The sequence below is a fragment of the Monodelphis domestica genome, chromosome 2 (assembly GCF_027887165.1).
Source record: "Monodelphis domestica isolate mMonDom1 chromosome 2, mMonDom1.pri, whole genome shotgun sequence".
NCBI lineage: Eukaryota > Metazoa > Chordata > Mammalia > Didelphimorphia > Didelphidae > Monodelphis > Monodelphis domestica.
Genome location: NC_077228.1, coordinates 126,432,256 through 126,457,654, shown reverse-complemented (window position 1 = coordinate 126,457,654; position 25,399 = coordinate 126,432,256). Strand labels below are relative to the sequence as shown.

Below are 25,399 nucleotides of genomic sequence, written 5' to 3'. Positions count from 1 at the left end.
CAAACTTATTTATCTATTTAGTGCCATACCCATTGAACTACCAAAATACTTCTTCACTGATTTAGAAAAAACCATAACAAAGTTCATTTGGAAGAACAAAAGATCAAGGATATCCAGGGAATTAATGAAAAAAAACACATATGATGGGGGCCTTGCAGTCCCTGACCTAAAACTATATTACAAAGCAGCAGTCATCAAAACAATTTGGTACTGGCTAAGAAACAGAAAGGAAGATCAGTGGAATAGACTGGGGGAAAACGACCTCAGCAAGACAGTATACGATAAACCCAAAGATCCCAGCTTTTGGGACAAAAATCCACTATTCGATAAAAACTGCTGGGAAAATTGGAAGACAGTGTGGGAGAGACTAGGAATAGATCAACACCTCACACCCTACACCAAGATAAATTCAAAATGGGTGAGTGACTTAAACATAAAGAAGGAAACCATAAGTAAACTGGGTAAACACAGAATAGTATACATGTCAGACCTTTGGGAGGGGAAAGGCTTTAAAACCAAGCAAGATATAGAAAGAATCACAAAATGTAAAATAAATAATTTTGACTACATCAAACTAAAAAGCTTTTGTACAAACAAAACCAATATAACTAAAATCAGAAGGGAAACAACAAATTGGGAAAAAATCTTCATAGAAACCTCTGACAAAGGTTTAATTACTCATATTTATAATGAGCTAAATCAATTGTACAAAAAATCAAGCCATTCTCCAATTGATAAATGGGCAAGGGAAATGGATAGGCAGTTCTCAGATAAAGAAATCAAAACTATTAACAAGCACATGAAGAAGTGTTCTAAATCTCTTATAATCAGAGAGATGCAAATCAAAACAACTCTGAGGTATCACCTCACACCTAGCAGATTGGCTAACATAACAGCAAAGGAAAGTAATGAATGCTGGAGGGGATGTGGCAAAGTAGGGACATTAATTCATTGCTGGTGGAGTTGTGAACTGATCCAACCATTTTGGAGGGCAATTTGGAACTATGCCCAAAGGGCGACAAAAGAATATCTACCCTTTGACCCAGCCATAGCACTGCTGGGTCTGTACCCCAAAGAGATAATGGACACAAAGACTTGTACAAAAATATTCATAGCTGCGCTCTTTGTGGTGGCCCAAAACTGGAAAACGAGGGGATGCCCATCAATTGGGGAATGGCTGAACAAACTGTGGTATATGTTGGTGATGGAATACTATTGTGCTCAAAGGAATAATAAAGTGGAGAAGTTCCATGGAGACTGGAACAACCTCCAGGAAGTGATGCAGAGCGAGAGGAGCAGAACCAGGAGAACATTGTACACAGAGACTAATACACTGTGGTATAATCGAACGTAATGGACTTCTCCATTAGGGGCGGTGTAATGTCCCTGAACAACTTTCAGGGATCCAGGAGAAAAAAAACACCATTCATAAGCAAAGGATAAACTATGGGAGTGGAAACACCGAGAAAAAGCAACTGCCTGAATACAGAGGTTGAGGGGACATGACAGAGGATAGACTTTAAATGAACACTCTAATGCAAATACTATCAACAAAGCAATGGGTTCAAATCAAGAAAACATCTAATGCCCAGTGGACTTACGCGTCGGCTATGGGGGGTGGGGGGGAGGAAAAGAAAATGATCTATGTCTTTAACGAATAATGCTTGGAAATGATCAAATAAAATATATTTAAAAAAAAAAAAAAAGATGGCGGCTTAGAGAAAGCTAAAGTTCAGATCTCCTGAAACCCTTTCTTACAGATCTCAAACCAAATGCTCCTAGGGCATCAAAATTCAAAACAATCAACAGCATAGACCCTGGGAGTCCTCCTCCTGGACCTGGACCTGGATCAAAAGGTATGGCCTCCCCCAAAAGCCAGAACCCGAGACCACTCGAACCTAAGGGGTAGGCAGAAGGAAGGTCCTAGGACCCATCCCCCCCCCCCCCAACTCAGAGCGCCGAGTCCAAAGTCAGAGGCAGCAGAGGCAACCTCAGAGCCCCACGGCCTGCTATTCTGAAGGCCGCTTCCTGAAAAAAACCTAACCCAGTCGAGGGTGCACCCAGACAGCAAGGAAACAGAGAGGGATGGGGGAGCTCGTAACCCCCTGGGAGGAGCCCTTGGAGCTCCAGGAAGCCACGGCCCCTCCCCCTCAGAGAACAGGGTTGTCTGGAACAACAGCAAACCTCAGGGCTGGCAAAAGAGCCTCGGGAGCCGGCTATTCTGAAGGTCACATCCTGAAAACAACCTGACCCAGTCGAGGGGGCACCCAGACAGCAGGGAAACAAAGAGAGAGGGGGGTGCTTGTAACCTGCTGGCTGGATCCTTCCATCAGAGTCTCACTAAAAAAGTCCCTGCCTCAAGGCATACTAAATTCAACTGAGGGAAAGCTAATCTCATTAGGAGACCTCAGAGCTCCGAGAAGCCATGGCCCCTCCCCCCACAGAGTGCAGCTGCTGGCCGGCTAAGGCACAGGAACAAGGGCCAAGCTAGGCTTAGTAGTAAGTAAGAAGTAAGGCAATGGAGAAGCATCAGGAGGGTGCCGAGGAGAGGAGGCAAGTAAGAGGGACACACCAGCAACTCCTGGCTTCCTGGGAAGACAGAACAACAACTGCATAGAATGGATAATCTGCCTAGGGCTAAAACCTCTGAACGCCAGACAGAGATAAGAAAAGCTAGTCCCCCCCACTCAGATAGAGATGGCAAACTCCACAGAAGCACAAAAGTCCCAAAATTAAAAAAAAAAAAAAACAAGAAGAAGGGGGCAACTTTGGACACATTTTATGGAGCAAAAATACAAAACACAGAGGAGATAGAAGAGGAAACACAAGCAAATGCTCAGAAACCTTCCCAAAAAAATGGAAACTCTCCACAAACCCATGAAGAATTTGAATCTGAAATGATCAAAAAGATGGAAGCTTTCTGGGAGGAAAAGTGGCAAATAATGCAAAAGAAATTCACACATCTACAAAACCAGTTTGACCAAACTATAAAATAAAACCAGGCTTTAAAGCAAGAACTAATAAAGCAAAGCCAAAAGACCAAGAAATTAGAAGAGAACATAAAATATCTCACTGACAAAGTGACAGATTTGGAAAATAGAGGGAGAAGAGATAATTTAAGAATAATTGGACTTCCAGAAAAGCCTGAAATAAACAGCAAACTCAACATCATAATACAAGAGATAATCAAAGAAAATTGCCCAGAGATTCTAGAACAAGGGGGCAATACAGCCACTGATGGAGCTCACAGAACACCCTCTACACTAAACCCCCAAAAGACAACTCCCAGGAATGTAATTGCCAAATTCCAAAACTCTCAAACAAAAGAAAAAGTCCTACAAGAAGCCAGAAAAAGACAATTTAGATATAAAGGAATGCCAATCAGGGTCACACAAGACCTTGCAAGATCTACTCTAAATGATCGTAAGGCATGGAACATGATCTTCAGAAAGGCAAGAGAGCTGGGTCTTCAACCAAGAATCAGCTATCCAGCAAAACTGACTATATACTTCCAAGGGAAAGTATGGGCCTTCAACAAAATAGAAGATTAATAAATTAATAAAATTAATAAAGTGATTGCAGTGTCAGAGGAGAGAAGGAGGAATAGTTACAAAGGTGAAATAGGCAGGCCTTGAAAATAGTTTGGATGTAGGGAATATGCGATAGAAATAGTGACAACTGTCTGATAAGAAAGGATGGTATTAGGGCCAGGGAAGGGTTTAGGGGAAAAGATAATGATCACTGTTTTGGACATACTGAGTTTAAGGTGTTTATAGGATATCTAGTATGAAATGTCTGAAAGGCAGTAGGAAATGTGAAACTGGAGATCAGCAGAGAAAACAAGGCAGGAAATGTAGATTTGTGGATCATCTACATAAAGGTGGGAATTAAATGCATGGGAATTGATGAGATCACCAAATGAAGCAGTATAGAGGGAAAAGAGAAGTGGGATCAGGATAGAAATCTAAGGGATACCTATAATTAGAGGGCATGATCTGAAGGACCACCCCACAAATCAAACAGAGTGGGTAGAAAGGAGAAAACAAGGAGAGAGTGGTATCCTTAAAACCTAGAGAGAAGAAAGCATCAAGGGGATAGGGAGAGAGGGGAGGGGGGAGAGACAGACAGAGAGAGAGAGAGAGAGAGAGAGAGAGAGAGAGAGAGAGAGAGAGAGAGAGAGAGAGAGAGAGAGAGAGAGAGAGAGAGCATCAAAGGCCACTGAAAGTTCAAGGAGAAAGAAGACTGAGAAATTGGCATTGGATTTGGCAACTAAGATCATAAAGAAATTTGAAGAGAATAGTTTTAGTGGAATGTTAAGGTTGGTTGCCAGATAGTAAGGGGTTAAGAAGAGAAAAAGTGGAGAAACCTTTTCAAGGAGTTTAGCTACAAAGGGCAAATGGGATAATGGTTCATGGGAATGGAAGGATAGAGTGAGGATTTTTTCAGGATAGGGGAGAGGTGCACAAGCCACTAAAGAGGAAAAGATTGAAATTAAGAAAAAAATGGGGATGACAAAGGGGGAAATATATTGGAGGAAACAGGATGGATTGGGATCATCTGAACAAGTAGAGAGGTTAGATGAAGTGAGAAATAAGGCTATTTCATCACTTGAAATAGGGGTGAAGATGAGAAAGTGACAGAAGTTATTTGAGTGAAGAAGAGGAAGAAGAGAAGAAAAAGTTCATGAAGAATGACCTCATTTTTTCCTGCAAAATTATCTTTTTTTTGTATTAAGAATTCTAAGATGTATGTGTTCACTGTCCATCCTTTTTTTGAATGACTAAGTTAACATTAAGGAAAAACAAGTTTGAGGTTGTTCTGCTTTTGGCAGAAAACTATAAGAAGTTTCAAAATAACTGAAGTCTTATCATTTTTCTATCATACTCCTATTCCAATATTTAGGCAATAGTTCTGTTTTTGGAATTTTTTCACTTATTTCTTTTTCCTGACCAAGTGGTCTACATGTGGGTTTAAATAATATTACTTTTATTTCTCACTGCATTTATCATAATCCACATGTTCACCACAAAATTTTGCATGATGTTTCTGGATTTCTTAATATAAATATATCTTCTGATAGATTCTGATAGAATAAGATAAACCTTTCTAGAGACATATAGCAGTCAAAGTTCCTACCCTTTCAAGTCTCAGTGGTATCCATGAGGTCAAATGTGACTCATTTAGGATCTCTAGCTTAACTTGATTTTTAATAACTTAATGAATATTATGTGCCTATGATGACAGGGTAGTTAGGGAAGACTAGTATTTCTGGCCTGAGGGCTTGTCTAACCCTTTTTAGGACTTTGCATCCTCTTTTATTATCCATTTGCCACCCAAATCTCACTGGTAGCTCCAAGAAGCTGGAACTTTGCAGTGGCCACACTATGGTAAACTATCTTGGCAGACAGTCTAAATCAAGTTGAAGGTAACTGACAGGCTTCAAACCTGTCAGTGAGTTAGGGGAGAATGTAAAGGCTCTCCCTGGCAGAAGGGATGGATGAGAATAATTTGTTCCAACTTCCATAAAGATGATAAAAGCCAGCACTGTGGAGCGCTTAGAGCTTGGTTGGACATCAAAGATGCCAAGGTCATCTGCTGCCTCCTGGGCTCTCACCAGTTATATTTACTTTTGTCTTGCCACTGAATTTTTATTGGGAGAGTAAGGCTGACAAATTTGTGCAAGTCTGCCTCACTTAAATCCAATTTATGTATGAATCAAAAGATCACCAATGATGTCATTTTGGTCCTCTTCAAATAAGAAGGGCAACATCCAACTAGTATCCAGCAGAATGGAAGCCATTGGGGATATAAAGATAATTTGTTAAGCTCCAGCCCTAAAAGAGCATATAATATATTGTGTCAAAGCAAGTATGTAGAAAATTAAAGTCACACATACACAAATTTCCAGAGGACAGGCACTAGCTAGAAAAGGAATCAGGAAAGGCTTTGTGTGGGTGGTGACACTTGAGTGGACTGAATGCCTTCTAGGAAGATAGGATTGCATGAGATTGTTAGATTTAAGTTAGTATCCAATAACTCCAAGTGTTATATTTCATAAGATTTATTAATAATCACTTGAAGTAGGAAAAATACAAGAACAAAAGTAAAAGCCTGAGTAAAAATTCTCCTGCCTGGACTCAGCCCAATTCCACAAACCATGATCAAGGGAGAATAGAGAGAGGGGCAGAGCTACACAAAACTTTAGCACTTAACATGAGAATGAAATTGGGGTGCTGGGAGAGAGTCCTGGGGAGTAGATTCTAATTCTACAAGGTAAAAAGAGATTGTGTTCCAGGCATAGGACAGCCTATCCAAAGATTCAACGATGAGAAATCGAACACTATGATAACAATAGACTGGTCAGGTGGGCTGGAATATGAAGTGTACTTAATGCAATAATTTGCAGTATGCCTGGAAAGGGAAAATTTGGCTTCAGTCTTATTCAGAAGGGCTTTAAAATCAAAACAGATGATTTTGTATTTTACCCTAGAAAAAAAGATGAACATTGGAGTTCTTGATCAGGAGTTTGACATAGAATGGTGATTTAGGAAAATCAATTTACCAGTTGTATGGAGGATGAATCAGAGAGGAGAAGAAACTGGAGGTCATTTAAGAAATTGTACCAAGAGTCTAGATAAATGATTATGCAAGACTGAGTTAGGGTGTTGGCTTTGTGAATGGAGAATGTGAAATAAGTTCTGTAAATAAAATTGAGAAGTCTTAGTAACTAAATAGAAGTAATGGGTGAGGAAGAAAAGAATTGAGAGTGACTCCTAAATGGTGAAACCCCGTTCTTAGACAGAGATTAACCAAAACAGAAACAAGGAAGTTAGAAAGAGTGAACATGTGGGGGAAGGGAGAAAGATAAGGACTATCTTTTAAGATCTTGAGTTTGAGCGGTATAAGAAGCCCTCTTTTCAAAAAGCTCAGTAATTCACTTAGGAAATTCTCTCAGGAAAGAGATTAAAGCAGGATTCTGTAGTTACTCTTCTCATAATATCATAGATCTCAATGTATATATCATATTCATATATATCTGCCTTCAATGTCATTAACTTTTTGAAAACTGTGTATGGAATGATTACATTTTGATGTTATGAACATAAAAAGTTCAGGTATGAAGACTGGCAAATGGAGTATGATAATTATTAGGAAAGCTAAGTATTTTTCTAATTCTATTCTATTCTAATTCTAAATCTATCTATATATTCTAATTCTATCCATATTAATCTAAAGGAAACAATGAATAAAGTAACAATGTAAGGTATTTTCCCCCCTCAAAGTCTGTTAAATTCAAGTTGCATTATTAAATGAGAAAGGTAGAGAAAACCAGACATTCGTCATGAAACAGAAAAATGACAGTCTCTTGCTAGTTACACAATAAAATATCTAACATCTAATTTTCTCTTTAGAATCTATTTATTTTTCAAAGCTTTTTTAGATCGTCATCAAAGGTCCATATTTTCTCAGGGAGAAATTACAGAAGTAAAAAAAAAAGTCCAATTTTATGAAATTGGCAGTTATTGACAAACCCTCTAAAAATAATTTTGAGAATGTATTTGAATATGAAAATGGTGGCAATACTTGTTCCTCTGCATGAATGACTACACTTCTTCATTGCTTTATAATACTTTTTCAAGGTCCTAAAACTTACCAGCAAATTTGCCTCATTACTGTTGTATTTCTCTCTTCAATCCTGACAATCCACACAATTTCTCACACTTAAAGATAATTAGTAGACTTTAATGACTTTTTTCCTAGTTTCAATCATTCTTATGATCAGAGTTGGGAAGAGGAACAGGCAAGACAGGCAATACCCCCAAGGGTACAATGTGCAGGAGAGCACAGGAGACACTTTTAAATAATACTTTTTATAAATTCATATAGACTTTATGACAGAAAATTCCACTCTCCATGGTCCATAGATTTTTATTTTGTCATAAATCAAATGGCAGGATTTCAGGATCATCAATCAATTGACACATTTATTATGCATTTATTATTATATGTCAGGTCACTGTGCTTAGTTCAAGGAATGAGAAGAAAGAGTGAAAACCATCCCTGCCCTACAGGAGCTTACATTCTAATAGAGGACACAACTCATATTTAAATAGGTATAGTCAAGATTTATGAAGAACAGATATTAAGCAACTGTACAGAGAATGGCACTGGCACCTATGGGAGTTAAAAACAGATAATTATTTAACTGAGCCATGAAGGAGTCCAGGATGGCTAAGAGGTAGAGGATATGTTGTTATTTTTCAGTCATTTCCTATCATGTCCAACCCCTTTTGTGATTTTCTTGGTAAAGATACTTGAGTAGTATCCTATTTCTCCAAATCACTTTTTTACAAATAGGGAATCACAGGCAAACAGTGTTAAGTGACTTACCCAGAGTGACACAGAGAGTATCTGATGCCAAATTTCAACTTGAGTCTTTCTGAGTACAAACCTAGCACTCTATCTACTATGTTGCCCAGTTGCCTCTAGGAGTCAGATAAGTGAGAACAATTCAGACATTAGAAAGAATCAAACTCTGCACTAATTTTCTTTGCACAAAGACAAATGATAGAACATCATTTGTGAAGAGCAGTATGGAGAGTAGTGATATTTAGGAAGATTAGAAAGATGTGAAGAAAACAGATTGTGGAAAGCTATAAATTCCAAAAAAGGGAATTCTATTTGATCTTATAAATTATAAGGAGCCAATAGAATTTGCTGAATAGTAGGATGACATGGTGAGAATTTAGAAAAGTCATTTTGGCAAATGTGTGGGAAATTGATGGATAGTGATAATTAGAATTTAGAGAATGTCTCCAGGTTTGCAAAGCATTTTACAAATAGTATCTCATTTGATCATTACAATAATCATGGAATGCATGAGCTATTATCATTCCTATTTTACAAATGAGGAAACTGAAGCAGAGGTTAAATTCAACCAGGGTCATTTAACTAGTATCTGAAGTTGGATTTGAACTCAGGTCTTCCTTACTCTAGGCTAGCACTCTATTCTTTATGCCAATAATTGGCAGTTGGAAATGTGAGATTGGAGGTCAGGAGAGAGGTTTGGGCTATAGGAAGGCCAATTAATATCAGTTCTTATTTCTTATCTTTTAACAATATTGTTTAATCCCTTCCAGGAATTCCAAGGGACTTTGTGGAGAAGTCATAACTTTATCTGAGACTCTGCTCATAGTTGCATTGGAGTTATTCTTTGAACATTTTCAAAGTTCGCTTCCAGTTATTTGTGATTAAAAAACAAAAAACAAAAACAAATAAAAAACAACAAGATGCTATATTTGGTGCATGTGGGATATTTCTTTTGATCTTTTTTACTTTCTTGGGGTATGTGACCAGCAATGGAATCTCTGGTTCAAAGGGGTGTAGAAAATTTGGTCACTTTTTTTTTAATGCAAACCATTTGCTTTATTCTTTCTAGCATTAAAAACCCAGTGTAGAAGGCGGGCAGCCTGGTCCTGAAGGGGTCTCTAGCTGCCAGAGACCCTGGTCCAGCTAAGGCAGGAAGGGAAGGTCTCCCGCCGACCCCCTTGGCTACATTGTGTTCCATTAGGATTCAGGGCCCTGAGGAGAAAGCTCAATTGTTTGTTTCACCATGGTGGCATGGTCACATTGCCAATTTCACTGGAAGAACAACAGGCCGGCGGGGCATTTGTTTTAGGTTTGGCCATGGCTACAGGACAGACAAGGTGGATTCAGCACAGGCTCAAGGCAGGACAGCCCACTGCTGAACACAGGGGATGTGGTCTACAATGCAATACACCAAAAGCAATCGTGAGCTCAATAACTACAATTTAAGTGCTTTGAAGTAGTGAACGAAGGGGTTGGAGACAAGGTCTTGGGCAAAGCTTGCTGGTCATTGGGAAGAGGAAGGTTTCATCTGCTACCTGGGAGCCAATCACAGCTCATCAGGAAAAATCACATTTGCAGCCACCTTCCATTTATTAGGTGGGAAGTGTCAAAGGCCCAGAGGCAAGAGCAGGTTCTAGTTCTCGAAACAACTAGGATCAGGATTGGTCCATATTCATCTTAATCTACAACAGCAGAAAACCAAATTCATTCCCTGGGCATAGGTTCTTATATAGTTTTTATCCAGAGGACCAGCTCCTGATCTGGCATAGTTGATGAAAAGGCGGTCAGAGCCAGAATTAGTGATGTCAGCAGATAAAAGCCAAAATGGGCAGTCCTAGGCACAAGAACAAGGCAGTGGCATTAGGTAGGGGCATTTTTGGTCACTTTTAAAGATAATTCCATATTGCTTTCTAAAATGGTGGGAACAATTCACAACTCCAAGAGCATACATCTTTATGATTTTCTTTCTCTAACACCATTCTTTGTATAGTTGTTAAATGCATTAATTTAGAACTATTTATTCATACTATTTTACTACTTATCTATTGGGATCTTAAATATGTGATGAAAAAAATTTGTTTCCCTTTGTTTCCTAGATGCATTTTCTGTGGCAAAAGCTTTTCAATTTCCTGTGATCCAAAGTATCTATTTTATACTTTACCATCACTTTTATTCCTTTTTAGAGAATATCTAAACCCTCTGCCCTATCTGCAAAAGGCACTAGATATAGTATTCTTTGGTTTTAAAAAATTATATGATCTTTACTACTTTCAGATCATTTACCATTTTGAGTTCAGTGTGACAAGAATAGTATTTGATGTTGGTCAAAGTCTAATTTCTCTCAGAAAGAAAATTATCTTTCAGGTTTTTTCTAGTAATTCTTATCAAATAGAGGATTCTTGCCTAGATAATTTTTATCTTCAGGTTTATCATACTATTTGTTGTTTGAATTTAATTATTTCTGATTTTTCCTTATCTAGTCATTGTTTTGGTCTAATTTTCTATTTTTAAACTGACTAATAGTAGTAGTCTCTCGGTGTCCGAGAATGACAATTGTCTTTGTGCGTTTTCGTCTATGGTGTACCCTCAGAGATACTACCCCTCCCTGAACACCCCATACACCCCTAAACTGACTAATAGTTTTGAATTATTCCTGCTTTATTTTTTTTTCAACCCTTACTTTCCATCTTAGAATCAATTGATTCTAGGCATTGCTAGGCAATGGGGGTTAAGTGACTTGCCCAGGGTCACACAGGTAGGAAGTGTTTGAGGCCATATTTGAATCCAGGACCTCCCATCTCTGGGCCTGACTCTCAATCCACTGAGCCACCCAGCTGCCCTCTTATTCCTGCTTTATAATAAAAGCTTAAATCTAGAATTGCTATCCCCTTTATTTTTAATATTTTTCATTCCCCTCTTATTATTTTAAACATTTTATTACTCCAAATGACTTTTATCATTATTTTGTCTATCTCTGAAAAGTATTCCCTTGGTAATATGCCTGGTATATATAACTATATAAATTTAATTTAGCTAATGCTATTATTTTTCTTTCTGGGCTAGTTCAGTGATGATTATTGAATTTCCTTCAGTTATGTAAGGTTTTCTTTGTTTTTTTTTTTAGTAACATCTTGAAATTACATTTATTCAGGTATTTTGTATGTTTTGACAGCTTTATTCTCATGTATTTTGTGCATTTTTCGTTAGTTTTAATTAAAGTAACTTTCTAATTATTCCCTTTTGGATTTTTCTTGTTGCCATTAGTACACATATATATTTTATTCTTGTAAGATCTTGTACAAATAAAAAATATTCAGAAGGTTTAACAGTATCCATTTTGTTGTATTATTTTCAATTAGTACCATCCATAAATTTTTTCCTATTGTTGAAAATCTTTCTTTTTATCAGATATATTGATATGTACCTCAAGTACTTCAAAATGGTTTCATTTCCAACATGGACCTCCTCTGTATTTGTATAGTGCCCTATAAAATTTTCATTGATTTTCCTTTAGTGCTATTATTTCTACTTCCTCACTATGATTATTTAAAATATCAAAAGTGTAAAGTGAATGCATTATTATTGATGAATAAGATAATTTGGCATACTGACAGATATTTTCTATTTTTATCTACTTTTCTGTTTAGGTCACTTTCATCTTTAAATGTTCTCAGGATGATCTGATCATCTGGATTCAAGCTTTCATAGAGAAATCAGAGTGAACTGAGAACATAACAAAACAGTAAGGTCTCTCAGATATAAAAAATGGCTAGTAGATAGATTTCTAGACTTGAAGCTATAAAGTCCTCTGTTCAAGTCTCACTTCTGACATTTATCAGTTGAGTAACTATGCATGAGTCTCACTGAGTCCCAGTTTCTTTTTTTATTAATATTCCATTTATGTCATATTACTCTCATATATATATATATGTATGTATGTATGTATGTATGTATATATATATATATATATATATATATATACACACACACTTTTGCAGCCAAACTGGCCTGACAGATCTACTTTCTATATGCCATTCCATCACCCATCTCTAACCTTTTGTATTTTTGGTTTCCTATTTCTGGAATACTATTTCTTCATCTTTAAATTTTAGAATATCTAACTTCCTTTAGAAGTAGTTAACAACTAGGACAGGGTGCCTTTCTTGATTCTCTGCAATTAATAGGGCTTTGTTCTTCCTGAAATTTTATTTCTTTGTACATACTTTGAATTTACTGAACTGTGTACTTAGTGTAACTCCCTTAAGACATTTAAAATATCGAAGAGCAGGAATTGTTGGCTTTGTTTTTTGTCTTTGTCTCCCCAACAAAGTGTTTAGCACTTCATAGGTACATGTATTTTATTATTGAAATGAATTTAAAGTAATTCTTCTGGGCCTGGTGACTTGAACTACCTTGCAACATAGGAAAACAAGCTACAAATAAAATCTGAAACAACTTCTTATCTCAGAATAGCTATGATACTTAGGTAGGCCATATACATCACTTTTTGATCTCGTTAGGCAATGATCACTGATGAGTCCTTTCGAACAACAACAACAACAACAATTAACTCCTGTAGGGTTACCAGTCTTCCAGGACTGAAGTAATGCACAGTTAAACTGAGTAACTGAGTTACACATTGTTATAAATATTTAAAAGTAGTGTATCTAAGTATTTGTCTCACAGTATGCATCATTTCTTAGCCAAGATACAAGGTGTGGTCTTGCCATTTCTTTCTCCAAAATATTTTATGGCTGAGGAAATTGGGGCAAACAGGGTAAAGTGACTTGTCCAGGGTCACACAGATAGTAAGTATCAGAGGCCAGATTTTAGCTCATCTGATTGACTCTGGGCGCTAGATTCTAGTGTACTATATACACTGCACCTCCTAGGAAGAATGTGTACAATCTGTTGTTCTACATTTTAGGAAAAATACTGATGAGCTGGAAAGAATTCAGAAGAATCTAATCTAGGATACAGAGGAGCCTTAAGATTATCCCTTTTAGGAATCAGATGAAGGAACTATTCATTTTTAGCCTAGAGAAGATTTATGTGGGATATGAATTCTATAATCAAATATTTGAAGGCTCTAGTGTGGGGAAAAGATTATATTCATGCTATAAGAAATAACAAAGAGAACAATCATAAATAACCCTGGAAAGACTTATGTGAAGTGAAGCAAAATGAAGTGAGCAGAACCAGGAGAACATGGTAAATATTAACAATAGGATATGTTGATCAACTGTGAATCTGTAAATGACATAACTATTATCAGCAAAGTCAGGATCCAAGACAATTCCAAGAGACTCATGATGAAAAATCTTTATCTACTACCATAGAAGAAACTGGTGGAATGTGAATGCAGAGTGAAGCAGATCACTTTTACTTTATTTACTTCATGAGTTTTTTCCTCGGTTAAGTGATATATCTTCTTTCACAACATTATGAACATGGAAATATTCATTACATGATAGCATATGTATAACCTATATCATATTACTTGCCATTTCCAGAAGTGAGGAGGAGGGGGAGAATATATAGATTGCAAAATGTCAGAAAAAGTCAGATTATTAAAACTTGTAACTACATGTAATATGGAAAAGAAAAATACAATACATCTTTAAAGAAAAAAGAGAAAGATTACAAGCATTTTATTTGTTTCTCTAGAGGAAAGAAATGTAAACAATAAGGTCCTTGTTAGTCATATTATTGAGTAGATTCTTGTTCAATTATGAAGAAGGCTTTTGAAGTCCCTTCCCTTTGGAAACAATTTGAAGGAAGCCTAAAGGATGGCTCTAGGATCCAGGAACTATGGAGCTTTTATCATGTCTAATGTGACTGAATCACAAGGAAATTCATAAATTAAGATCACATCAGGTTCAAGTATCTAGCCCATACAGGAAAGAATTCAACTTGGTTCTTTCCTTTCAGGTGACACATACAAAAACAAATTAATAAAAAAAAACATTTGGGAGTTGAGAAAATTCTCCATCATTTTTATAGAATTTTGCTTCCCCCCCCCAATTTGAACTGGCAATATTATTCTTTCAAAGGCAGCTTTTGTGACTGTCATCTTCAGTATTTTTGTAAATAAAATTGACCAAACAGGATCAGAGTTGGAATACATATATGTTGTTGATATGTGAAGGAGATAGCATATGCATAACAAGTAATCATATCACTTGCCATCTGCAGAAGGGGGAGCATATCTGGCTGGCCATTTTTGTTTTATACCAAAGCATCAGACATAAATGTCCATTTTATTCAAATGACACTTGATCAGTATTGTTACTGCCAACTCTGCAAATAGTCACATGAATGCTAGGGAATGAGGAAGAGCATAATGGTACAGTGGATATGTCCAGGATCCTATGGGAAAAGCCATCATTAATTTCTTTGACACATTTGCAGTATAATTTTGGAACAACTCTATAATCATTTTTGCTATTTGATTCTGGGAATTCCTCAACTTCTCACTAGTTAAACAAAAGAAAATACTTAAACTTTAAATAGGATTAAAAGCAGGATGATGATCCACTTGACAATACCTAGATCCTTAGGTGATGGATCCCTTATCTCTAGCTATTTAAGTAATGAAGAAGGGGAAACTAACTAGCCATCTGAGGAGTTCATGAGTTCATGGTTTCCTTATCAGAACTGTACATACACTGCATTTTCTCAGATTGTGAATATTATCTAATATTAACAGAGTCAGAAGAATAGGAGGCCAGAAAGATGTATCCATCTTTCTTACATATTCTGATGTCTTGTCATTTGTTAGCTGAAATATCAATAAACATCATGTCAGCAAAGTGTTGATAAATCAATTAAAATATGGCTATCTAGCCAGAAAGACATTTGTTAAAAGAGGAAGAAACGGAATTCAGAATTCTCTTCCTAATATTATGTGTACCATAATAATTTCTGAAGCCATATTATTTAATTATAAAATTCTTACATACAATGACTGAAAACATCAACCAATAGGTGGAAGTGGGGCAGAAAACAGAGTAGACAAAGAAATGCATATGAAACCTCTGCCATTATGAGAGACAAACTGAGAGAGAAACACACAGAGAGACAGACAGACAGAGACAGAGAAATAGACAGAGAGATGAGAGAGAAACAGAGAGGGAGGGGGGAAGGGGGTAGTGACCGACGGAGGGAGGAAAGGTCTGTATAATTTAAAATCTATTAATCTAAAGGGGAACTACATTTCCCAAGAGCCTACTAACTTCCTGTCATTACTTCCTGTAGACAGGGAATAAATATCCAGGGGGAAGTCCTTCTCCTCCACTTTTGGCTTGCAGCCAGGGGAGATGGTGGTAAGGTTCGGATTTTGAAATGACTAATCAGTCTTGGGCACATGGTCTTTATTTTGTATCCTCTTTATTCCTTGATTTATAATGATTATTTAATAAATCTTCTAAAATAAAATACTTTATTATTTGAGATTTAATTTTAAATTTTACATTGATGACAACCACTAGTTGGAGAAGAACCTCTCAATTTTTTATGATATCCTAGATAAATTTTTTAAGCCACATTTCTCCTGCCAAAGCTTTTTGCCCACAACACCCACCCTCACAAATTTCAAGAAAATTCCAAACTCTCCATGGAGCTGCTATCTTTTTCTTTCCCTACTTTTTGCCCGGTTTCTTGCTCTCCCTACTGGCTGGACTATTTTTAGCCGGAGGACTCTTGGCAAAGAAGAGATAAGTCACTTCTCTCTCCCATCTGCTTGAGTCCATGCTCCTCAGTTCCTAGCTGCTGACTCTGGAGTTGTTGATACTGCTTCCTCCATCCCCCAACCCCTATAGTTCATCTGGCCTGGCCCTGGCCCCAGCCCCAGCCCCTGGCCCCCAGAAATCCTCATCTTGATCTCCAGCTCGGCTCCTAAAATAAACCTCTGACCAGACACCGACCCCTAACACTTTTGCTGATTGCTGCCACCAAGAAGCTAAGAGTCAGAGCAGATGGCAAAAAACTGGGGTGTTCTTTCCTTAGACCACAATTAGCCTCCACTCTCTGTATCTTATTGTGTTTTGCTGATTGTCTGCTTTAAGATTTAATTTGGTTGGTTTTAAGTTCATATATAAATGTATTTAATACTATTCTGTTACACTGAATCAGTTTAATCTATTGTGTTTTAACTATTAGATATATTCTGTTACCTTTTCCATATGACTACCAAACAAAATATTGTAAAATATTGTAAAAGCCCATAAAAAGATTTGTTTTCCATTTTTGCATTTGTTAATTGTCCAGTAGATGATGGATGGACTCAACTTGGCTAACAAATTTGAAAATTTTAATGAGCTAAGAATTTAAATGGCAATTCTAAGGGGTTTTCAGAAATAATTGTAATTAACTAGTGGTTTCTGAATGTATGATTTTTTTATATTCATATAATAAAGAATGTTGTATTAGTAGAGAAACAAAGAAATGTTCCTACCAAGGTGTTTATATGAAGCAGGAAATCAAAAAAAGAGCTCCTGTAAAACTCTTGAGTTTAACTTATTTCCACCAAACAATCTAAATTTCTTGGTTATGTTCTAGACTCAAGTAAGTTTTACTATGTTTAAAAATATATTTCCCAAGTTTGAAAAATTTGCTACATCTATAAAAATTGTGACAAATATCCATCTGTTTGTAGGTTTTTTATGTTACACAGCGACTCATGTAAAACATAAGTTGCTTGCTATTGTCATTAAAAGGGCTATTATAACTTTGGGGATTTTGATACTTTTTGAATGTGCATTACATGCTGTTCTATTGTTCTTTATAAAAAACTGTTACTTTATGAAAATCATTTGCTTTGCACTCACAGGGCATAATGGTCAGGTTTGAAAAGGAAATGGATCTCATTTTTGGTGAGAAACCTTTCTGTCATACTTTTTCTTAGCTTACAAACTATCAATAATTAGAAGCTATATATTTTTGATTTTTAAAATTTTATTATTGTTTTGCTTGCATGTGCAATATAATATTTCAGTTTTATTTTTTCACTCCTTTTTGTATTTGAAGAACATGCCATTGGTATTTTTTCTTTTTCTTTTTTTCATTTCTTTTCTTTTTTTTTATTTGAGCATTTCCAAACATTATTCACTGGAGACAAAGATCATTTTCTTTTCCTCCCCACCCCACCCAACACTCCCATAGCTGACGTGCGATTCCACTGGGAATCACATGTTTTCTTGATTCGAACCCATTTCCATGTTGTTGCTATTTGCATTAGTGTGTTCATTTAGAGTCTCTCCTCAGACATATCCCCTCAACCCCTGTAGTCAAGCAGTTGCTTTTCCTCAGTGTTTTTACTCCCACAGTTTATCCTCTGCTTGTGGATAGTGTTTTTCTCCTAGATCCCTACAGATTGTTCAGGGACATTGCATTGCCACTAATAGAGAAGTCCATTACATTTGATTGTACCACAGTGTATCAGTCTCTGTGTACAATATTTTCCTGGTTATACTCCTCTCGCTCTGCATCATTTCCTGGAGGTGGTTCCAGTCTCCATGGAATTCCTCCACTTTATTATTCCTTTAAGCAAAATAGTATTCCATCACCAACATATACCACAATTTGTTTAGCCATTCTCCAATTGATTGGCATTTCCTCATTTTCCAATTTTTGGCCACCACAAAGGGCGCAGCTATGAATATTCTTGTACAAGTCTTTTTCCTTTCTCTTTGGGGTACAAACCCAGCAGTGCTATGGCTGGATCAAAGGGAAGACAGTCTTTTATCACCCTTTCAGCATAGTTCCAAATTGCCCTCCAGAATGGTTGGATCAATTCACAACTCCACCAACAATGAATTAATGTCCCTACTTTGCCACATCCCCACCAGCATTCACTACTTTCCTCTGCTGTCATGTTAGCCACTCTGCTAGGTGTGAGGTGATACCTCAGAGTTGTTTTTATTTGCATCTCTCTGATTATAAGAGATTTAGAACACTTCTTCATGTGCTTATTAATAGTTTTGATTTCTTTATCTGAGAACTGCCTATCCATGTCCCTTGCCCATTTATCAATTGGAGAATGGCTTGATTTTTTGTACAATTGATTTAGCTCTTTATAAATTTGAGTAATTAAACATTTGTCAGAGGTTTTTATGGAGATTATTTCCCAATTTGTTGCTTCCCTTCTGATTTTAGTTACATTGGATTTGTTTGTACAAAAACTTTTTAATTTGATGTAGTAGAAATTATTTATTTTACATTTTGTGACTCTTTATATGTCTTGCTTGGTTTTAAAGTCTTTCCCTTCCCAAAGGTCTGACATGTATACTATTCTGTGTTTGCCTAAATTACTTATAGTTTCCTTGTTTATGTTCAAGTCATTCACCCATTTTGAATTTATCTTGGTGTAGGGTGTGAGGTGTTGATCCAAACCTAATCTCTCCACACTGTCTTCCAATTTTCCCAGCAGTTTTTATTGAATAGTGGGTTTTTGTCCCAAAAGCTGGGATCTTTGGGTTTGTCATATACTGTCTTGCTGAGGTTGCTTGCCCCAAGTCTATTCCACTGATCCTCCTTTCTGTCTCTTAGCCAATACCAAATTGTTTTGATGACTGTGGCTTTATAATATAGTTTGAGATCTGAGACTGCAAGGCCCCCATACTTTGTATTTTTTTTTCATTATTTCCCTGGATATGTTTGATCCTTGGTTCTTCCAAATAAACTTTGTTATGTTTTTTTCTAAATCAGTAAAGAAATTTTTTGGAAGTTCAAAGGGTATGGCACTAAATAGATAAATGAGTTTAGGTAGGATGTTCATTTTTATTATATTGGCTCGTTCTACCCATGAGCAGTTAATGTTTTTTCCAATTGCTAAAGTCTAGTTTTAGTTGTGTGGAAAGTGTTTTGTAGTTGTGTTCATATAGTTCCTGTGTTTTTCTCAGGATATAGATTCCTAGGTATTTTATTTTGTCTAAGGTGATTTTGAATGGGATTTCTCTTTCTAGTTTTTGCTGCTGAGCTGTGTTGGAAATATATAGAAATGCTGATGACTTATGCGGGTTTATTTTGTATCCTGCAACTTTGCTAAAGTTGTTGATTATTTCAATTAGCTTTTTGGTTGAATCTCTAGGATTCTTTAAGTAGACCATCATGTCATCTGCAAAGAGTGATAACTTGGTCTCCTCCTTGCCTATTTTGATGCCTTCAATTTCTTTTTCTGCTAATGTTTCTAGTACAATGTCAAATAGTAGAGGTGATAATGGCCATCCTTGTTTCACTCCTGATCTTATTGGGAATGCATCTAGTTTATCCCCATTGCAGATGATATTAGCTGATGGTTTTAGATATAAACTCTTTATTATTTTTAGGAAAGACCCTTCTATTCCTATGCTTTCTAGTGTTTTTAATAGGAATGGATGTTGTATTTTATCAAAGGGTTTTTCTGCATCTATTGAAATAATCATGTGATTTTTGTTGGTTTGCTTATTGATATGGTCGATTATGTGGATGGTTTTCCTAATATTGAACCAGCCCTGCATCCCTACTTGATCATGGTGGATGACCCTTCTGATCACTTGCTGGAGTCTATTTGCTAGTATACTATTTAATATTTTTGGATCTATATTCATTAGGGAGATTGGTCTATAGTTCTCTTTCTCGGTTTTTGGCCTGCCTGGTTTTGGAATCAGTACCATGTTTGTGTCATAAAAGGAGTTTGGTAGAACTCCCTCTTTGCTTATTATGTCAAATAGTTTGTATAGTATTGAGATTAACTGTTCTTTGAATGTTTGATAGAATTCACTTGCGAATCCATCTGGCCCTGGGGATTTTTTCTTAGGGAGTTCTTTGATGGCTTGTGGGATTTCATTTTCTGATATGGGATTATTTAAGAATTCTATTTCTTCTTCTGTTAGTCTAGGCAGTTTGTATTTTTGTATATATTCGTCCATATCCCCTAGATTGGTATATTTATTGCCATATAATTGGGCAAAGTTATTTTTAATGATTGCCTTAATTTCCTCCTCGTTGGAGGTGATGTCCCCCTGTTCATCTTTGATGCTGTTAATTTGCTTTTCTTCTTTCCTTTTTTTAATTAGATTGACCAGTACTTTGTCTATTTTGTTTGTTTTTTCAAAGTACCAGTTTCTTGTCTTATTTGTTAAATCAATAGTTCTATCACTTTTGATTTTATTAATTTCTCCCTTAATAATTAGGATCTCTAGTTTGGTTTTCTGCTGGGGGTTTTTAATTTGTTCACTTTCAAGTTTTTTTATTTGCATTTCCAATTCATTGATCTCTGCCCTCCCTAGTTTGTTAATATATGCACTCAGGGATATGAATTTTCCTCTGATTACTGCTTTGGCTGCATGCCAAAAGGCTTGAAAGAATGTCTCGCCACTGTCATTTTCCTCGATGAAATTATTAACTGTTTCTATGATTTGTTCTGTAACTAACCGATTTTGGAGTATCATATTATTTAATTTCCAATTGATTTTTTATTTGGTTTTCCATATACCCTTACTGATCATTATTTTTATTGCCTTATGATCTGAAAAGGCTACATTTATTATTTCTGCTTTTCTGCATTTGTATGCCATGTTTCTGTGACCTGGTGTATGGTCAATCTTTATGGAAGTGCCATGTGGTGCTGAGAAGAAGGTGTATTCCTTTTTGTCCCTATTTATTTTTCTCCATATGTCTATTAACTCTAATTTTTCTAAGATTTCATTCACTTCTTTTACCTCTTTCTTATTTATTTTTTGGTTTGATTTATCTAAATTTGATAGTGGTTGGTTCAGATCTCCCACTAATATGGTTTAACTGACTATTTCTTCCTTCAATTCTCCTAGTTTCTCCATTAGAAATTTGGGTGCTATACTATTTGGTGCATACATGTTGATTAGTGATATTTCTTTGTTATCAAAAGTCCCTTTTAACAAAATATAATTTCCTTCCCTATCCCATGATTAAAAAATCATGTCTATTTTTGCTTTGGTTTTGTCAGATATCATGATTGCAGCTCCTGCCTTCTTTCTATTAGTTAAGGCCCACAAGGTCTTACACCATCCTTTAATTCTGACTTTGTGGGTGTCTACCCACCTCAGGTGTGTTTCTTCAAGATAACATATGGTAGGGTTTAGGATTCTAATCCATTCTACTATTCATCTATTTTTTATGGGTGAGTTCATCCCATTCACATTCAAAGTTATGATTGTCACTTGTGGACTCCCTGGCATTTTTATATCCTCCCCTCATTCTGACCTTTCTTCTTTAGCTATAACCTTTTAAGCTAGTGATTTACTTTAAATCAGTCCCCCTAGTCCCCTCCCTTGATATGTTTCCCTTTATAGCCCCTCCCTTTTGCTTCCCTCCCCCTCCCCCTCTCCTTCCTTCCCTTTTTGTGTTCCCTACCCCGCCCCTTTGTTTTCCCTTCTCCCTACCCCTGTTGGATAAGATAGAATTCAAGATCCCAATGGATCTGGATGCTCTTCCCTTTCAGATTTGATTTCACTGAAAGTAAGGTATAAGTAAAAACTCTCTTCCTCTCCTTCTTATAGTTTTCTTCCCCTCCCCTTCCCATGTGTATCTTTGTGTGAGAAAGATTATTCTATTTAGTTTTGTTTTTGTTTCTGTTTTTTTTTCTCTCCCCCCCCTATTTCTTGGAGTATATCTTGGTACCATCAATGATTCCCCTCTCCCTTTTCCTTTCTATCCCCCCTTTCTCCATATCATCTTAATGCCCCAAAAGTTCCCTGTGAGTGATTCTTCTTACTACTCTGATGATGCATATAATTTTTGAGAGTTACACATTACATTTCCCCCATATATTAATATATATATATAAATTGATATAAATGTAGTTCTTATAGAAGAGAGTTTGAATAACAGAAAGATGACATTTTTCTCCTTTTCTATTTCCTTCATATTTACCTTTTCAGGTATTCCATGATCTTTGTTTTTCGATATCGATCTTTCCATAGAGGTCTGGTCTTTTCTTTGCAAAAACGTGGAAATCTTCTATTCTGTTGAATGCCCAAACTTTTCCCTGGAAGTATATAGTCAGTTTTGCTAGATAGCTGATTCTTGGTTGAAGACCCAGCTCTCTTGCCTTTCTGTAAGTCATGTTCCATGCCTTACAGTCATTCAGAGTGGAAATTGCAAGGTCTTGTGTGACCCTGATTAGCATTCCTTTATATCTAAATTGTCTTTTTCTGGCTTCTTGTAGGACTTTTTCTTTTGTTTGAGAGTTTTGGAATTTGGCAATTACGTTCCTGGGAGTTGTCTTTTGGGGATTTAGTGTAGAGGGTATTCTGTGAACTCTTTCAATGCCTGTATTGCCCCCTTGTTCTAGAATCTCTGGGCAGTTTTCTTTGATGATATCTTGTATTATAATGTTGAGATTATTATTTATTTATGGTTTTTCTGGAAAGGCCAATTATTCTTAGATTGTCTCCACTTCCTCTATTTTCCAAGTCTATCACCTTGTTAGTGAGATATTTTATGTTCTCTTCTAATTTCTTGGTCTTTTGGCTTTGCTTTATTAATTCCTGCTCTTTTGCTAGATCATTGTCTTCCATTTGTCTGATTCTGACCTTTAAAGCCTGGTTTTCCTTTTCAGTTTGGTCAAACTGGTTTTGTAGTTGTGTGAATTCCTTTTGCATTATTTCTCACTTTTCCTGCCAGAAGGCTTCTAGCTTTTTGATCATTTCCAATTCAAATTCTTCAAGAGTATGTGGAGAGTTTCCATTTCCTTTGGAGGGTATCAGAGCATTTTCTTCTGTTTCCTCTTCTATCTCCTCTGTATTTTGTATTTTTGCTCCATAAAATGTGCCCAAAGTCACCCCTTTCTTCTTGCTTTTCTTGGTGTTTGGAGGTTTTTGTACTTCTGTACTGTTTGACATCTCTATCAGAGTGAGGAGGACTAGCTCTTTGTGTATCTGTCTGATGGTCCAAAGCTTTATCCCCAGGCAGATTGTCCTTTCTCCACAGCTATTCTGTCTTCCCATGGAGGCCCAGGGTCTTTCCTCCCCTGCCTGCCGGCATTTCGGGAGTTACTGCTCTCAGTATCCTCCCATTGCTTCTCTGCTGCCTTACTTCAATGCTCTGATCTTGGCACAGCACTGTCCACAAGGTATCTCAGTGCCTTTGCCAACCCTGAGGTTTCTGTTCTTTTAGAAGACCCTGCTCTCTAAGGGGGGGGGGGGAGAGGTTGTGGCTTCCTTGGGTTCTGGGGGCTCCTGATGGGATTAAGTTCAGCTGGTTTGGGCCAAATGAGCCCTGAGGCAAAACAAACAAACAAACAAACCCTACTCTGTGGTCTGTGTTGAATGACCTGAGACTAGCCCAGGTTACTTTCAAGGAAAGCCCTTTGGAGCAACCCCTTTGCTGGCCCTGAGGTTTCCGTTCTTTCAGAAGACCCTGCTCTCTAAGAGGGGAGGGATTGTGGCCTCCCTGGGTTCTGAGGGCTCCTGATGGGATTAAGTTCAGTTGGTGTGGGCCGAATGATCCCTGAGCCAAAAAAAAAACAAACAAACAGACAGACAAACAAACAAAAAACAAAACAACAACAAAAAAACTCTTCCTCTACAGTCTGTATTGAATGCCTGGAGACTGGCCCAGGTTACTTTCAAGGTAAGCCCTTCTGAGTAACCCCTTTGCTGGCCCTGAGGTTTCTGTCTTTTTAGAAGCTCTGAGGGCTCCTGATGGAATTGGGTTCAGCTGGTGCCCTAAAGCTGGAACCTCCCTTGAGACTCAGATGGAAGGACTCAGCCAGGGGGCCACAGGCTTCCCTCTTCTCTCTATGTTTCCCTTCCATCAGTGTTGGGCACCCCAGAGACTGGCTCAGGTTGCTTTCAAGGTGAGTCCTCCAGAATAGCCAGCCCTGAGGCCCTTTTGCCGGCCCTGAGGTTCCTACTGCTGCCACAGGCTCAACACTCGGGGTTGGGGGGGATGGGTCCTGGGACCTTTCTTCTGCCTACTCCTTAGATCTGAGTGATCTCGGGTTCTGGCTTTTGGGGGGCCATACCTTTTGATTCAGGTCCAGGAGGAGGGTTCCGGGGGTCTATCCTGTTGTTCAGTTTGAATTTCGGTGTCCGAGGAGCATTCAGTTTGTGATCGGTAAGGAAGGGTTTTCTGAGGTCTGAACTTTCGCTGCTTCTAAGCCGCCATCTTGACCGGAAGTTGCCAATGCTATTAAGAGGATTTTCTTTAACATTTTTGATTTTGCAGTAATATAAGTTTAAAATACATATGCTATAATGTCAATGTATACCCAAAAAGCTTGAGACTATAAAAATGATGCCATTGATTATTTTAAAAAATTATGGGACTTTGCTTAATGATTCTGTCTGATTCCAGGAGAAGGGAATACAAAAAGAACCATTGAACAGTGCCAAAGAAGCACAAAGCTACTTGCATAGTGCCAAAGAGCAGAAGGTCAAAGAGACCAAACCAATCTGACATGTATTGATGACATTCTGCACAAAGAGTCCAAGGACTTGATCATTTGTGTGACTCAAGGTTGAGGCTGTTTAACATGTGTTAAATGTAGGACTTCCTTGTAACACACTATATCAAATCATTTGCATCAATTGTACTGCCTCCAGTATCCCTGAGAAAAATATGTAAAATCACACCAGAGAGTGACACTTCCCTATCAGTCCTTTTTTCTCTCGTATAGCATGGCAACTTCTTGTAGTTTTGACTGCAAGTGGGTAAGTGAAATATTACTATATTTTGTGCTATAGACTTGTGGGATAGACATTACTTTAATTGGGCCCTGATTCAAGGACCTGTTATGGATTTATTTTTCTTTTACTTAGAATTTTTACACATAAGACTTTGATAGTCTATATTTCATATAGAAGTTATCTTTTCTCTTTTATTTGGATTTTAAAAATATTTTTGATTTCTCTTGCCAGTTGATTAATATACCTCATAACTCAGCCATGCATCTCTAAGTGATCCCTGTGTTTTTCAATCACTCTCTTCAGGTGAGTATGTGTAATTATTATTGTTTTAAATTGTAAAGTTTAAATTCTTTTTTGAGAGTAATTTTAGGTTAAGGTTA

At 37.0% G+C, this 25,399-nt stretch overlaps 1 protein-coding gene across 4 annotated transcripts in view; it reads right to left on the bottom strand.

Annotated features, from left to right (window-relative positions):
• Positions 1–25,399, bottom strand: part of SPATA17 (spermatogenesis associated 17) — a 446,142-nt gene that overhangs the window by 42,626 nt on the left and 378,117 nt on the right. Inside the window, exon 10 of one of the 4 annotated variants that reach the window (XM_056815952.1) lies at positions 10,028–10,204. The exons of 2 other annotated variants lie outside the window; for them this stretch is intronic. In XM_056815952.1, the coding sequence (XP_056671930.1) occupies positions 10,043–10,204 (162 nt within the window). In that variant the 3' untranslated portion in view covers positions 10,028–10,042. Of the gene's footprint in view, positions 1–10,027; positions 10,205–24,251; positions 24,520–25,399 lie in introns of those variants that run through there. One more of the 4 variants, XM_056815954.1, reaches the window with a different exon arrangement.